At 46.2% G+C, this 16013-nt stretch overlaps 1 protein-coding gene across 5 annotated transcripts in view; it reads right to left on the reverse strand.

Moving 5' to 3' along the window:
- Nucleotides 1-1536: 1536 nt before the first annotated feature.
- Nucleotides 1537-16013, reverse strand: part of NWD1 (NACHT and WD repeat domain containing 1) — a 65482-nt gene continuing 51005 nt past the window's right edge. For 3 of the 5 annotated variants that reach the window (XM_077859510.1, XM_077859512.1, XM_077859513.1), the window contains 6 exons: nucleotides 15909-15999; nucleotides 11592-11746; nucleotides 9795-10071; nucleotides 7710-8260; nucleotides 4934-5039; nucleotides 1537-3399 (listed from right to left, as the gene is read on the reverse strand). In XM_077859510.1, coding sequence (XP_077715636.1) covers nucleotides 3098-3399; nucleotides 4934-5039; nucleotides 7710-8260; nucleotides 9795-10071; nucleotides 11592-11746; nucleotides 15909-15999 — 1482 coding nt within the window. In that variant the 3' untranslated portion in view covers nucleotides 1537-3097. Of the gene's footprint in view, nucleotides 3400-4933; nucleotides 5040-7709; nucleotides 8261-8280; nucleotides 9671-9794; nucleotides 10072-11591; nucleotides 11747-15908; nucleotides 16000-16013 lie in introns of those variants that run through there. The other 2 variants (XM_077859511.1, XM_077859514.1) reach the window with 2 other exon arrangements.

The following is a 16013-nucleotide window of genomic DNA, read 5'->3' on the forward strand; positions in this document are numbered from 1 at the left end:
TTAAAACCCCCCAAAGCTTTTAGATGCAGAAAACAGATTGGTGGTTACCAGAGGCAGGGGATAGGGACAGTGGGAAAATGGGTGAAGGTGGATGAAATTTACAAGATAAATAAGTCTTGGACATGCCGTGTCCAGCATGGTGACTGTGATTAATAATACTGTATGGTTATATTTGAAACTGGAGGGATCCCTGGGTGGCGCAGCGGTTTAGAGCCTGCCTTTGGCCCAGGGTGCAATCCTGGAGACCCGGGATCAAATCCCACGTCGGGCTCCCGGTGCATGGAGCCTGCTTCTCCCTCTGCCTGTGTCTCTGCCTCTCTCTCTGTGTGTGACTATCATAAATAAATAAAAATTTAAAAAAAAGTTTTAAAAAAGAATTCATAAAAAAATATTTGAAACTGGCTAAGAGAATAGATCTCTTTTTTTTTTTTTTTTTTTTTTTTTTGAGAATAGATCTTAAAAGTTCTCATGACAAGGGGCACCTGCCTGGCTCAGCTGGTGGAGCATGTGACTCTTGATCTTGGGCTCATGAGTTCAAGCCCCACAGCCCCACACTGGATGTAAACATTACTTAAATAAATAAATCTTTTTAAAAAATAGAACCGTTTTTTTAAAAAAAAGATTGTATTTTGAGAGAGAGGGAGAGAATGAACAGTGGAAAGAGGCAGAGGGAGAGAGAGAGAAGCAGATGCCCCGCTGAGCAGGGAGCCCCATGTGAGGCTCAATCTCAGAACCTAGAGATCTTGATCTGAGCCGAGGGCAGATGCTTCACTGCCTGAACCATCCAGCTGCCCTGAAGTAAATAAAATATTTTTTAAAAAGTTCATATCATGTTGAAAAATAAATAAATAAAAATAAAATAAAAAGTTCATATCACAAGAATGTGTGGTGTTGGATGTTAACTAGATTTATTGTGGTGATCATTTTGCTAAATATGCAAATTTCAAATTATTATATCATATACCAGAAACTATTATATCTCAACTTTTAAAAATCTCTGGAATTTCATAGAAATTAATTCCTGCTGCGACTAGAAAGACGTATATTCCAATCACCTTGGGACATTCCAGTTTTTTTAGCTGTCCAGGAGTAATCTTTTATTTTTTTTATTTTTATTTTTTAAAATATTTTATTTATTCACTCATGAGAGACACAGAGAGGCAGAGACACAGGCAGAGGGAGAAGCAGGCTCCAGGCAGGGCGCCCGACGTGGGACTCGATCCTGGATCTCCAGGATCACACCCTGGACCAAAGATGGCCAAGCTAAACCGCTGAGTCACCCGGGCTGCCCCAGGAGTAATCTTTTAAAGTAATGCCTTTATCTCTCAAAAGTGTCCCAGTTTGGATGCTATGTTATGTGGTCCTGCTTAGCATAAGAGAGCAAGGTGGGAATTGCAGTACCCTTGCTTTCATCCTGGCTCCACCATGGCTGGAGGACCTCTGATAAATCACACTTCCTTAAAGTCCAGTGCTTGTCAAACATTCATAGCAATCAAACTCTTTCTCAAATGAAATTTCACTGCAAAAACCCCAATATAACAACAATTTAGAGTAGCATTTTATTAGTAAAATTTCTCTCCTACATTTAAAGTAGTATTTACATAAAAGCAATGGATTCTCACTGAGGCTGTTGAGATGGACATACACATTTTAAACCCGAAGTTGTAGCTGAAATCATACTCTGTCACAACATCCACTTTATTTCTGCATTGGGTAAAACCTCTGGTTCACATAAGTGGTGGCAAAGAGTAGCTTTCTTCAAGGGCTCCCATTAAAATCTTAGTTAAACAGAGATGGCAGGAGAATCCTAAGTTAGTTACCTTCAACACCTTAAAACCTGCTGCCTAACCCAGCTGAGCATGCACCTTAAAATGACAGTTTAAAATATTTTTTTCAGAATGGAATTTGATGCTAACATCTGCAAAACTGCTGAAGCCCTCCTTGTAACCCTAGTTTGGGAAATGACTGGTGTAAGACAGTCAATAGGGTCACATCTAGCTTAAAAGCCTCTGTTCCTAAGGTTGTTTTTTTGGAAACTGCCTGGAATCCAACAGAGGGGAGACGGATTAGCACCTTAAAGTTTGGACTTTTCTATCTTTATAGAAAAAGCCCCAGAAGCAAGTGAGACTTTTGGAAGGCTGCAGGCATAGAAGCAAGATCCATTGCTTATAACAACAGGAAGCTCTGGCACCAGTGAGCTGCTTTCCCCATGGCCATTCTGGGGTAGCATCAGGTTGCCTGTAACCACCCAAAGCAGAGCATGCATCCTTCACATGACCCATCATCTCCATCATTCTCTGCTGCTCACCCAAGTGTGCATGGCAATCATCTAGATTACTCATTGGCCCCCGTGGGCATTTGAGTGTGTCACCTGTGGAACAAATGGTCATGTTTCTGAGACTGAAATTTGGAGGGAGGTGATCCAACAGGATTGGGACAGGGTGTCTCCTGGCTCTTTTTTCCAAGGGCTCTTGCACCTCAGGCTTGTAAGCTTGAGCAAATCACAGCTACCTACCAAGCCTCGGTTTCCTTGTCTGTAAAATGGATGCAGAAACTCTTGCCCTCCCTGAAGTATGGGCTGTGATAAGGATCAGAGAATAGCACCTGATGCTTTATAAATGACAAAGCTCTGTGGTTTGGTCAGTCTCACATTCCTCCATCCTCCCTTTGCCTTACTCCAGCACCCCAGTTCCCCTCCTGAGATTAGCCTCTCCCATTCTCAGCAACATGGGTGGGTGGCATTGACTCCATCTTCAGTCCTGGTGGGCACTGGGTCAGGCTGGACAATCAAAGCATTTGCCCAGAGACAAGTGTATGAGCCCACTGGAACCAGGGCCAGCCCTTTGGTTCAGTCTGTTGACAAGGGGGAAAGTCTCTTTTCTACTGAACTTGGCTGTCATGTTGCTAACCTGGGGGTAGCCAGTCTTTGACGGCACCCAACAAGGAGAGAAGACTGGAAAAGTGGTGAGAAACAGGGTCTGAGTCATATAATCTGAGGCTTTGGGGTCCAGAAGCACATCAACACATACACTCTCTTTGCTTCAGCTAGATTGAATGGGGCTAACTCACTGGAGTCCCATGCTCCTACTGGAGGGTTCTACACTAGCAGGCAGACTTGTGAGCGTTTGTTCGATTTACGTTCATTTCCCTGGGCACTTGCCGATCTCGAGTCCTGGAGTGCTCCTGCAGCTGCTGCCAGCTCTTCTCTCTGCCTGGATTTGACCTTCCACACTGCCTTCTTGAAGTTCTTGAGAGGATCTTGCTGTGAGACTCTCGATGAAGGGCACTGGAAACGCTCGCGGATCAGGTAGCCATGTCTAGTGGGGGCAATGAAGCCATTCGAAGTTGGGATGATCCTGTTCACCACAGCATGGACAAACTGGACAGCCAGCAGGGTGCCTTTCAGGGGTGGAAGGCAGGGCACAAATGAGAAAGTGGGAACCACAGGGATCCAATCTCACCCACTTGAGAGTTGGCTGCATGGGGTCAGATTCTTGCTGTGTTCCTTACTAGCTTAGGCACAACATCTAAGGTCTTGGAGTCCCTCTTCTTCATCAGCAGTATGAGAATGATAACTGAACCCAGTTGCGGAGAGGAATTCTAAGATTTGAAGGGGTCACATATGTTAGGTGCTTTAATATCTGTTTCAGCCCAGTGTGAGCTCAGTAAATATTATCAGTGCAGGAGAAAGAGGAAGAGAGGTTGTGAACCTGCTTAGGATGGGCTTTTAAGGCCACCGTCCACAAATCTCAGTTTCTGAGCCATCTGTGACTTTATGTCAGCCGTCTTTGCCACAAAGTATTAGACTACAATATATTTGATTGCATTGGGTTTGATTACAGTGCATTCATATCTATGTGGTCTCCATTCACTCACTTGCTATGTGACCTTAGACAAATCTCTTAACTTCCCTGGACTTCAGCTTCTTCATTTTGGCACCTACCCCCTACCAGTGTTATAAGGGTTCCTTTCTCTTTAGTAGACTATATAGGAGGATGACAAAGGTGATGATGGGGACCAGGTGGACCAGCTGCAAACCACTGCCTACCAGTTACTCATTGTGTGACCTTGGGCAAATCACCCCATCCTCAAAGCTTCAATCTGTGCTCTGTAAAATGAGGTGGCTGTCAAGAGAAATAGCTCAATGACAGTACCTGGTACATAAGAAATATTCACTGTCATTAATATGCTTTTAGGGTAGTCCTAAACAGACCAAGAGATGTGGCATGTTCAAAACAGTTGGTCTTGCATTTACAGGGCCTGGGCCAAGAGAAAGAATCAAGGCCCATATCCTATAAGGCAAAATATGTAAATATTGCAAATCTAGCTAATAAATGAAATATGCTATATCCTCCTACACTGATGGATGTACCTTTGGAACCACCCAGAAAGTCCTGTTTGGGTGGAGAATTGTCAGGCTTCTTAGTTCCATTATGGAATGTAATGGGATGGGAGAGCCAGTCCCCAGCTCTTTGCAGCTTGGCCTCCTTCTCTTCCCATACCCAGCTCTATTCTGCACTCCTAAGGACTCATGAATATACATGCAAACATGAGCCTACCCAGCTCATGCAACCAGACTCCATGCTTATCACCCCATGGCCACCCCTTAAGTCTAGAGGAGCTCACACTAGGGGGCACAGTCCACCCATAGAAGGACGGGCTTGGGGAAGAGGCCTGCTCAGGCCCTAAAAGAAGGCACCATCCCAGGTGGGGAGAATGTTTTGGAGTTCCGGGTATCCATAAAATGGGTCTAGAAGAGGAGATGTAGCTCCAGCAGGGAGAGGGGGGGACCCCTTGACCTGCAGACACCTCTCTAAGCAGAGGGACCCAGCAAGGGGGAACCCGAGCAGGGCCCTTTGACACCCAGAGCCTGTCACCAGGCCTTCTTTTCCAGATCTAAGCTCAATATTGCCCTCAAAGCAAAATGACTCACCATCCAGCACACTCCAGACAATGATGGAGCGATCCTTCAAGCCCGCATACACATACTTGTCATCCTTGGAGAAGCAGACACACTGGACTCCTCTACAGTAAGAATTCTGTAGAAAAAGACAAAGTGAGCTGGAGTTCAAACCGAGACACCCAGGAAACCCATAGCAAGACATTTGTTTTGGAAGCCAGGCATGTAAGCCCCCATGGGTACAGCTCCAACAAAACCCTGGAGAAATGGGTATATTCCATCACCAATATTCCCAGGACCAAAATACATTTTCATAGGGATTGGACTTAGAGGTTTGCAGACAGTTTGCATTGGAGTGCAAGAATTATTGGATTTAATTTCTTAAGTGACCTTGATGCTACAAGCATTAGCTATCATGGTCTTTAATTAAAGGCTATATGCTAAATGCAGTATGGCATCCTAGATGGGATCCTGGACCAGGAAAAGGAAATTCATTGTAAAACTATGACCCCAAAGAAGCTGGTAGCTTAGTTAACAATACTGTCCAAGTGGTAATTTCTTAGTCTTGAAAAATGTACTCTAGTTACATAAGATATTAACATCGGGGAAGCTGGATGAGGAAGAGGTAGAGGAGAACCTTTGTACTATCTTCATGACTTCTCTGTAGATCTAAAAATCATTCAAAAATTAAGTTTATTTAAAAATAAAAGTGAGGGGGGTGCCTGGGTGGTTCAGTCAGTTAAGTGTCTGACTCTTGATTTCAGCTCAGGTCTTGATCTCACGGTCTTGAGTTTGAGCCCCACCTGAGGCTCCATGCTGGGTGTGGAGCCTACTTATAAATAAATAAATAAATAAATAAATAAATAAATAAATAAATAAATACAGAAACAAAAAGCTAGATGTGTTTAACTGCTACGGTGACATTTCCCATCTCAACATGACAAAAGATTACTAACAGTCCAGCCTTATTATAGTAGCTTCATAAAAGTAAAGGTCAGATGGTACAAAGGCCTTTTAAGGTCAAACCACACATACTCTCTTAATTACAAGATCATCTCCCTATGTTTATGAATAATTTTTACATCTTGCAACCAAAAGTATAGCCTTTGTTCCCCATCTGAAAAACTGGAATAATAACACCAACTTTACAAGGCAGTTATGAGGATTAAACTATAGAATGATGGTTTAATATGCATCTTAATATAATACATAATATGAATATATGAATATATTTATCACAGCCCTTAATTATACTGATACAAAAAAACCTTAACAGCTCCTTATGAGATGGGCAGTGTGGACCGGAGCCATGTTTTATGTTAAGGAGTCCATTGCCAGTTTCCATCTTCAGAAACTTCACAGCTACTGTTCCTTCTGCCTAGAATTCTCTTCCACCAGACTTATTTGACCTTTTTTTTAAAGCTTATTTACTTATAATCTCTACACCCAACATGGAGCTCGAACTCACAACCCTGAGATCAAGAGTTGCATGCTCTTCTGACTCAGCCAGCCGGGCACCCCCAGACTTATTTGACCTAACTAAATGGCAGCCCTTGCCACTCTACCCCATTTCCCTTGCCTTATCTTTTCTCAAAGCTCTTATTGCTCCACAGCCCATCATATATTTGCTGCTTTGTTTTTAGTTTTTAAATTAAATTTAATTTTTAAAAAGATTGTATTTACTTATTTGAGAGAGAGAGAGAGAGAGAGTATGAGCAGAGAGGAGGGGCAGAGGGAGAAGCAGACTCCACCACTGAGCAGGGAGCCCGATGTGGGGCTTGATCCCAAGACCCTGAGATCATGACCTAAGCCAAAGGCAGATGCTTAAGGGACTGAGCCACCCAGGTGCCCTGCTGTTTCATTTTATTCTACAAATATTTATTGAGCCCTGAGGACATGTCAGGAGCTCTCTTAGGGATGGGGGCCACCTCAGCAAGCAAAACACAGAAAGATCCTGCCCACACAGAGCTCACACTGTGTTCCTTCTGAGAACGTGGCTCTAAGAGGTGGGGCAGCGTGTGCCCTGGCCACAGCTAGAAAGGGGCCTGGCACACACTAGGCAATCAAAACTGTTAGGCACAAGAACAGCCATCAGGATTAGGGTAAGAAGGGTGAGACAGGGGCATACGAATGCAGGATTTGATCCTGTCTTTATTTAAAATGATATTCTGGGGGCACCTGGATGGCTCAGTTGGTTGGGCATCTGGTCATGATCTCAGGGTCCTGGGATTGAACCTGCTGTTGTTGGACTCCCTGCTCAGCAGGGAGTCTGCTTCTCCTTTTCCCTCTGCCCCTCCTCCCTGCTCACTCTCTCTCCCTCTCTCAAATAAATAAAATCTTTTATAAAAATGATATTTTGTTCTTTGTGGATTTTTTTGCATTTGTTTCAATTTTTGTAAACGTTGCATTAAAATAGCGTCTCCTGGGCACCTGGGTGACTCACTTGATTGGGTGCCTGCCTTCAGCTTGGGTCGTGATCTCGGGATCCCGGGATCGAGCCCACATGGAGCTCCCTGCTCGATGGGGAGCCTGCTTCTCCCTCTCCCTGAGCACCCCCCACACACACTTTGTGCTCATGCTTTCTTTCTAATAAATAAAAGTGTTTTAAAAAAATAATAAAATAGCATCTCCCTTGATTGCTGAGTTTTTTGGCTGCCCCTTAAACTTTGCTCCCAAGGCAAGTGTCTCTCACTGGCCTCACCCCACTCTCAACCCTGGCAATGGCACATGTTGTGCACTTAACACAGGACATTTGTCATCAGCTTTCTAACGCCAGGACCTGGCATCAGGTGGTATGTGGGCCACGCACCGTGTAGCTCATCTGGAACCTCCACTTGCAGGCCTGCAGGTCCCAGAGACACAGCAGGGCTTCCTCGGACCCGCTGACAGCCAGCTGCTCCTTGTGGCTGACCTGCATGCAGGTGACCTGGCTCCCGTGGGCTTCCAGAGGGAACACTTTGGAATTCGCACACTCGTAAAGAAAGAGGTCACCGTTGGTCATGCCGTAGATCACGCGGTAGTCAGCCAGAACGGCCACACTGGAGATGGCCTCAGGCAGCTGGGTATAGAAGGTGTATGTTGGCCCATCGATAACCGGACAGGGATCCCCGGGACTGATGTCCAGCACAAGGACAATGCTGTCATAGGCGATGGCCAGGCGCTCCTCGCCTTTACTGAGGGCCATGCAGTTGATGGCTTTCCGGGCCTCGGGAGGGGGGATGCACATCACATCCTGTCTGGAATTCAGGGGAAACACCAGGACAACCCCTGAAACGAGGCCGGTGAAAAGGAGATTGGCCTGCTGGGCAACCTCCAGACACCTGACCTCATTGGAGGTGTCCAGGGCATCTTGTTCCTCGCCTGCCACGGAGAGAAGACCACATCAAGAACAGCTCAGAGGAATGCTTGTGCCACAGTTTTCCTAGTTTTAAGGATTTTAAAAACCACTTTCATCATCCATACTCCCCAGCCAGTTCACTGCAAGTTCCCCTGCTTGCACACCTGCCCTCCTATCTTCTCACCTCCCTGCCTCACACCTTCCAATGACTTTCCGCTCCCCATCGACACAAATGGACAGACGCACATGCATGACCTCTCATCCCAGATCTTTCCTTTGCAAACGTCGGTCAAGGGTCAGAGAGTAAATATCTTTGCCTTGCAGGCTGTATACTCCCCGCTGCCAAGCTTTTGCTGCATGGTTGTGCCCCCACCCCCCCGTCCCAACCCTGCCACAGACAGTAAACAAATAGGTGTGCCAAATCTGGTCGGCTTTAGTTGGTGGCTTCCATTGGTGGGCTTCTAGCTCATTCCCCTCCATCCCCTGTATCTTTGTGCCTGGCTTTGCCCCCCATCTAGCAGGCAAGCACCTCAAACATTGTAACCTCACCCATCTTGCAGCCGACACTAACCAAACAGCTGCCAAATCTATGAATGCAGGGACTTGACAGTGAATCTCTTTTCTCATATTATTTTATCAGTAACAAGGAATTTCTGTTCCTCCATTTGCCCCACAGAGATTACAGCAAACACAGTTGGAGATGTGCCCAGATCCCCTTTACCGGCCAGGGCGCCCAGCCTCAAGGGTGCCCACTGCCCTCAGGTGAAGGGAACCCCTCAACTCAAAATGCTGGGGCTGTGCCCACCACCCAGAATGGCCTGTAGCCGGTGACCGCCCGATAATGGGAATATAAAAGACTGGCCCTCTCGCTTCAGCATGGAGCTCTGAGGTGCAATCTGTCCCCCGTGGGGCCAGGCTGAGCCCACCTCTTCGCTGCTTCAGTCCCTCTCCTGCCCCTGCCTGCTTCCCTCACTCCCTCTTCGGTTTCTGCAGGAGCTCCCCTCAACCCACCCCTTGTGCAAATAGCGCCAACACATGCCCTGCTTCCAGGAAACCTGCCCTAAAACAGGGATTAACAACCAGCTGGTCGGTGACCCACATGCTGGAAATTTATAAAATCAAGTCCTGATTTCTATTAGCCAGTTTCAACCTGACCCGAGTTATGGGGGTGTTATGGACTGAATGTGTCCCCCTAAATTCACATGTCGAAATCCTAACCCCCTATCCTGATGGTGTTGGGAGGTGATTGGGTCATGAGGGCAGAGCCCCCACAATGGGATTAGTGCCCTTATGCAAGGGGCAGGGGAGCTTGCTTCCTTCTCTGTGCTCCTGCGAAGATGTGATGAGCAAGTGACCATCTGCAACCGGGGAGCCGGCTGTCACGAGACACCGGTCTGCTGGTGCCTCGGCCTTGGCCTTCCCAGCCTCCAGAACTGTAAGAAATAAATGCCTATTGTTGAAACCACCCGGCCTACGGTGTTTGGTTATAGCAGCCCAGACCAAGACACGGGCTTTGGCTCTTACGCACACAAACGACCATGCTTCTGTCTTACAGACCTTCTGCAGAGTCCCAAATGGTAACTTTGTTCTTGTCTCCGATTTTGGGGAAGTAAACGTAGCTTCCATTGTGTGACACAGCAGTGAGGCCAGTACGATCCAGAAATGGGGTGCAGGCCCTCGGCTTCTGAATGTAAGTGAGATCCCAGACTTTCAAAGATGAGGACTGCTGAGAAGCAGATGCCACCAGGGCCCCAGCCCAGGCCAGCAGGCTCACGGGGGCTCCGACACCTTCCAGGATGTCCAGCAGGGTCCCCTGCTCCGACAGGCTCCACACCTGAGGATGGACAGAGGGCCGGAGCTGACTTCTTCCTTACACTGTCATAGCTCAGAAATATGCATAGACTATTTGTCCACCTTAGGTGGATTCTCAGGCTGCAGTTTAAGGGCTTTCACCGGCCCCTGAAACTTCCCCACACCTCACCAAGCCACTACCACAGCAATTCTCAAAGTGTGATCCAGGCAACCCCTGGAGGGTATTTTCAGGAAGGCTTGCAAAGGCAAAACTGTTTTCATAATAATTCAAGAAGTTATTTGCCTTTTCTACTCCTTTCCTCTCATGAGTGAGCACTGAGGCTTTCCAGAAGCTACAGGATATGTGATATCACAACAGGTAGGAGAATGCAGAATCGAATATGAGTGAGAAGCCAATTATCTTCTATTAAGCCAGACATGAAAGAGGTTTGTCCAAATGTGCAACAGTGACACTCTTTTCATGAGTTTTTTCTTTGTTTGTCTATATTGGAAACTATAGCTATTTTCATAGAAGTCTGTTATCTGTATTTTTAGATTTCCTCATTTCTAATTTTTAATATGGTAATTACCAATAAAGAGTAACTGCAACATGGGGTCCTAGATTAGATCCTGGAATAAAGAAAAAAAAAGACATTGATGGGACAGCTGGTGAAATGAGAACAGAGTCTGCAGATCAGTTAATAGTATTGTCCTCACATAAATTTTTTAGTTTGGATAAAGAGTTCTGGTGACATGAGATGTTAGTATTGAGCAAGCTAGGTGAAGAATAGATATATATGCAGGTTCTCTGTGCTTCTTTGGCAACTCTTTTGTAAATCCGAGAACTATTCCAAGATAAATCATTTGTTAAAAATATGTAAATCAAATTGATATAACCGACATAAATGAAAGCTCATTGGGGTCCTCAATAATCTTTAAGAATATACAGAGGTCCTAAGGTCAGAATGCTGGAAAATCGCTACTTTTTTTTTTTTTTTTTTTGAGAGAGAGTGAAAGAAGAAGAGCAACTGTGCACTTGCATGCAAGTATGAGGTGCTGGGGAGGGGCAAGGGAAGAGAAAGAATCCTCAAGCAGACTCCCTGCTGAATATAGAGCCCCACATGGGGTTTGATCTCAAGACCCCGAGATCATGACCTGAGCTGAAATGAAAAGTCAGATGCTTAACTGACTGAGCCACCCAGGTGCTCTAGGAACCACTATTTTATTTTATTATGTGCTTCTCTCACCAGTGTGAAAACTTTGAGCTCAATGGGAATCTTCCTCCACTTCCCCCTAGCCCTGCCCCACTCTGAAGGCCAAGATCCTCCCAGTTTTTCAGGTACAGTGGGAATGCTACATCCTTTGTTGGACATTTTGATAATTCCCGTCCCTCCCGCTCCCCCACCACATCTGTCGCTGGCTCTCAGGAGATCCCTCCCCCACATCCTCCCAATGACCAGCCTTGTTTTGCTGCACTCATTTTTTGTGAGTCTTTAGATTTCAAAGCCAAAAGCCCCCTAAAGAATCATACTTTCTATTCCAGAGGTGAGAATGACTCCTCACCTGGATGAGTGCATCGCGGGACGCAGTGACAATCAGATTGTTCTCAGGACCAAAACCAGCTATCTCCACGGTGTCCTCATGTTCAAGGTCGGTGGCCATAAATCGATGAAACCCCTGCGAGTCTGCCAAGAATATCCGCACGGATCTGCCAAACCCTGAAATGGAAGGGATGGGATTATCCTTTTCATTCTTGGAGGAGCTTGAGGGTAATTCAGTTTAGTCAACAAAGATTTTTTTGAGCACCTTCTACGTGGAGGTAGAAAGAATACAGTGGCGAACAAGAGAGACATCCTCACCACCCTATAGTTGCAGGGAGGGAGCAACTGACCACAAGTGATTAATAATCTCAAAGAAAACAGCAAAGTTGTTTATTATCACAAGACTATTAGTTTCCAGGGGGGAAATGGGTGGTTGAGCATCTGCCTTCGGCTCAGGGCATGATTCTGGGGTCCTGGGATCGAGTCCTGCATCAGGCTCCTGCTTCTCCCTCTGCTTGTATCTCTGCCTCTCTCTGTGTCTTTTATGAATAAATAAATAAATAAATTTTTTTAAAGACTTAGTTTCCAGAGGGCTGGACTGCCTGTTTGGGCTGCTCATGGCATCCCAGAACCCATCACAAAGCTGGACATAAGGTAGATATATTTTGAAGATGGAAGGAAGGATAGGAGGGAGGGAGGACGGGAGGGAGGCAGATAGGAAGGAAAAGAAAGCAGTTGCAATCTGTGATAAGGACAATGAAGTCAGAGGACTGGGTGCCAAGAGGAAAAAAGGGATTCTTCTTGGGGTGTCTGTATGGCTTGGTTGATTAAATATCCTACTCTTGATTTCAACTCATGATCTCAGGGTCGTGAGATAGAGCCCTGCATTGGGTTCCATGCTGGGTGTGGAAGCTATTTAAGATTCTCTCTCTTCCTCTCCCTCTGACCCCAGCCCCTGCTGGCTCGTGTGTGCATGTGTGTGCCCTCTCTCCCTAAAAAAAAAAAAAAAAAGGATTCTTCCCTAGAGTCTTTAGAGAAAGCATGACCCTGCCCACATCTTGGTTTTGGACTTCTGGCCTCTAGAACTGTGAGAGAAGAGATTTCTATTGTTCTATTGTGTTAGAGCCACCACATTTGTGTGGTTGTTTGTTACAGCAACCACAGGACATTTGAGCAGACATTTGAGAGGAGGGCAGGCCCTGGAGAGTAAGAACAGCATGGGATGACCAGGAGGTAGGAAAAGCCTGTATACATCTCAGGAGCTACACAGAGGACAATGTGGCTGGAGCGGAATGAAGGAGCCAGAGACAAGAGTCGGGAGGGCGGAGGCCTTGATTTAGCAACAAAACAAACAAAACGAAACAAAAAACCCAACAGGACAATTCAATTAAATTTGAATTTCAGATGAACAGGAAAATTGTTATTAGTATAAGTATATCCCAAATATAGCATGGGATATATTTATACTGAAAAGTTGATCTGTTGTTTCTCTGAAATTTAACTGGGCCTTCTGTATTTTCCCTGGCACCCCACCCAAGGCAACTTGCTCATTTGTGTTCCAAATATGGGCTGGGTGAATGCTTTGTTAAGAGGACCCTGGCAGTGCAGGAAAGTGCAGATTATGCAGCTCGTCCTGGGGGTGATGGTGCGGGACTCTGTGCCATGCACCTGCCCTGCACCATCTCAGCTCAGTTTTCTGGAAACCCCTGAATTAAGTCAGTGCAGTAGAAGCTGGGGCTGAGAGTCCATCTTCTTGCCTCTCCAGGCCCTCCTCCATGGAATTATTTTACCGAACCCTCCTTGAGCCTGAGGCTCACATAGAAGGATGTTACAGGCAATGGATCAAGTCCATCAGGATATCTGCATTCCGTTCTTGTGCACTAAGGGCTTAACTCAGCAGGCCTGAGTTGTCCATGTCCTGCACATGAATGGTTTGGCCCTGGCCTGGCTCCTGAGAGGTGTCCTCTAAGCCCCTGGAATGTCTTGGTTGATCAAAGTGTCCTGGTTTCCTGAGGCCTAGGGCCACATGGGTCGGCCTCTGCTCACATACGATTTAGGGTGGGAGCTTTGGGACCACACTCAGTGTAGGCTTGGCCTCAGGGGGGGTTGGGGACCGAGGTCAGCTGTGCAGGTGGTCAGCTGTGTCCACACAACCAACCCCCAGTAAAAATCCTGGACACCAAGGCTGGGTGAGCTCCCCTGGTTGGCAGATCATTGTCGTCACATGCACTGTTGCTGAGAGAAACGCTGTCCACGTGGCTCCACAGGGAGGGGCCACCTGGAAGCTCATGCCTGGTGTCACCTGGACTCAGCCCCACGCTTCTCTACACCTCACTGATCTTCATCTGTATCCTTTTGCTATGGTAAACTGTGAGCATGTGCCTGAGGTCTCTGAGCCCTGGCAAATCATCAAACCTGATGGCAATCTTGGGGACCCTTGAGACACAATTCCGTTTATGACACTTGAAAGAAATCCCTGCCTGATCTTAGCTAAGTCGGGATGTGGGTCCATCTCCCGAGCAACAGGTGGGTTCCCAAAAATGTGGATGGGGAACCTGTTCAGGCTCCTCCTCACTGGATGCTGGACATAGCCACACCTGAGACCCACCGTGATAAGGTTCTAGGTCACTGAGGTCCTCCGTGCCTTTGGCCTTGGTCCTGATTCTACGTTGTACCCCTACCCTTTGTTTCTCTTTCTTCTCTCATTCCTATTTCCCATGCTACCTTTCACACATACTTCTGCCACCTGAAATTTTTTTGGAAACAGGATGGAAGATGCATTATTGATAAGTCATTAGAAGGTAAGTGTTTATTTATTAGACCTGTGCTCCCCATGTAGGTATGGTCACCATGAGCCACATGTGGCTCTTACTGTTGTTGGGCCAATTTGAAATGAGCGGTTAGTGTAAAACACGTGCCAAATTTCATATCCTCCGCACAAGAATTTTCCAAAATGTGAAGTACACCATTAATAATTTTTATATAGATTTCATGCTGAATTTTTGGATGTATTGGATTAAACAAGATATATTAACACGAATGACACCTGATGTCTTTTTGTCTTTTAAAACAGGGTCATGAGAACGTTTAGTTATAAACATGGCTCACATTTGTGTTTGTGGTTTGCCCTACTGGCCAGCACTTGATCCCTGGAAATGGCTTTATAAAAATCAGGCTGATTTTTAAGGCAGTGAAAATACCCTATCTGAGATTATGGTGGTGGATATATGTCCACCACATCTATCCAAACCCACAGAGTGAACTATAAGGTAAGCTATGGACTCTGGGTGATGACATGTGGATGCAGGTTCATCATTTATAGCAAACGACCACCCTGGTGGGAGGTGTTGATATTGAAGGAGGCTGAGGCTGTGAGTGTAGCGGGGAGGAGGTATATGGGAAATCTCTGTACTTTCTGCTCAATTTGGCTGTGATCTTTAAAAAAAAAATTATTTAAGTAATTTCTACACCCAAGGCGGGGCTCAAACTTACAATCCTGAGATCAAGAGTCACACACTACTCTGATCAAATCAGCCAGGTGCCCTGAAAAATTGATCTTTAAAAAATAGTCTTTAAAAAAAAAAAAACAACCAAGCTGTGAAGTAACTCTTGGTCACCTCCTAGGAAGCCTTCCCTAACTGCTTCAGAATAAAGAGGAGAACCCTGTCACACCCTTTCATAACCCCTGATTCTTGTCTGGTCATAGCACCAACCACTCTTCCTTGTGGCTACTTTATTGTCTGCTAGCCTAGAAGCCCCTGAAAGCAGGGATTGTGTGGGCTGGCTTGCCCCTGGGTGCACCCCATCCTCTCACATGCACCCCTCAATCCCTGTAACTGTCTGGCAGGGGAAACCACCCTCATCCCCCTCCAATGAACTGGAAGCCCAGAAAGGTTAGGAGATTTGCCCAGAATAGGGGTTGGCAAGCTACAGCCCGTGGGCCGAAACTGGCCCGCCATCTATTTTTGTATGACCAGTGAGTTCAGAAGAGTTTTACCATTTTTAAATAGTTGAAAAAAATAGAAATAAGATTCTTGTTTTGTGACATGTGAACATGATATGAGATCCAAATTCTGGCCTCCATAAACCAAGTGTGATTGGCACACCCACTTGAGGTATCATCTGTGGCAGCTTTCACTTTACAGGGGCAGGCTTGATTTGTGGCGACAGAGATCACTGGGTCTGCAGTCACAGGTGTGCACTGTGTGGCCCTCTGCAGAAAAGGTTTACCAGCCGCTGGTCTAGGACTGCCCTCCCCCTTGCCCCAAGCCCCTCTTCTGCACTTCCAACCAAATCCGGGGTTGCCTCCTCACAGCTCCAAATAAGAGCTAGACGATACCTGCAGCGAGAAGGGACTCATCTTCAGAGACTACCAGGAACCTCACGGCTTCTGGAAGCTTCTCCAGCAGGCTATCTCCTCCGGGGGAAACCTGCGCAAAGTCAA

This window comes from Canis aureus, chromosome 19 (assembly GCF_053574225.1).
Source record: "Canis aureus isolate CA01 chromosome 19, VMU_Caureus_v.1.0, whole genome shotgun sequence".
Taxonomy (NCBI): domain Eukaryota; kingdom Metazoa; phylum Chordata; class Mammalia; order Carnivora; family Canidae; genus Canis; species Canis aureus.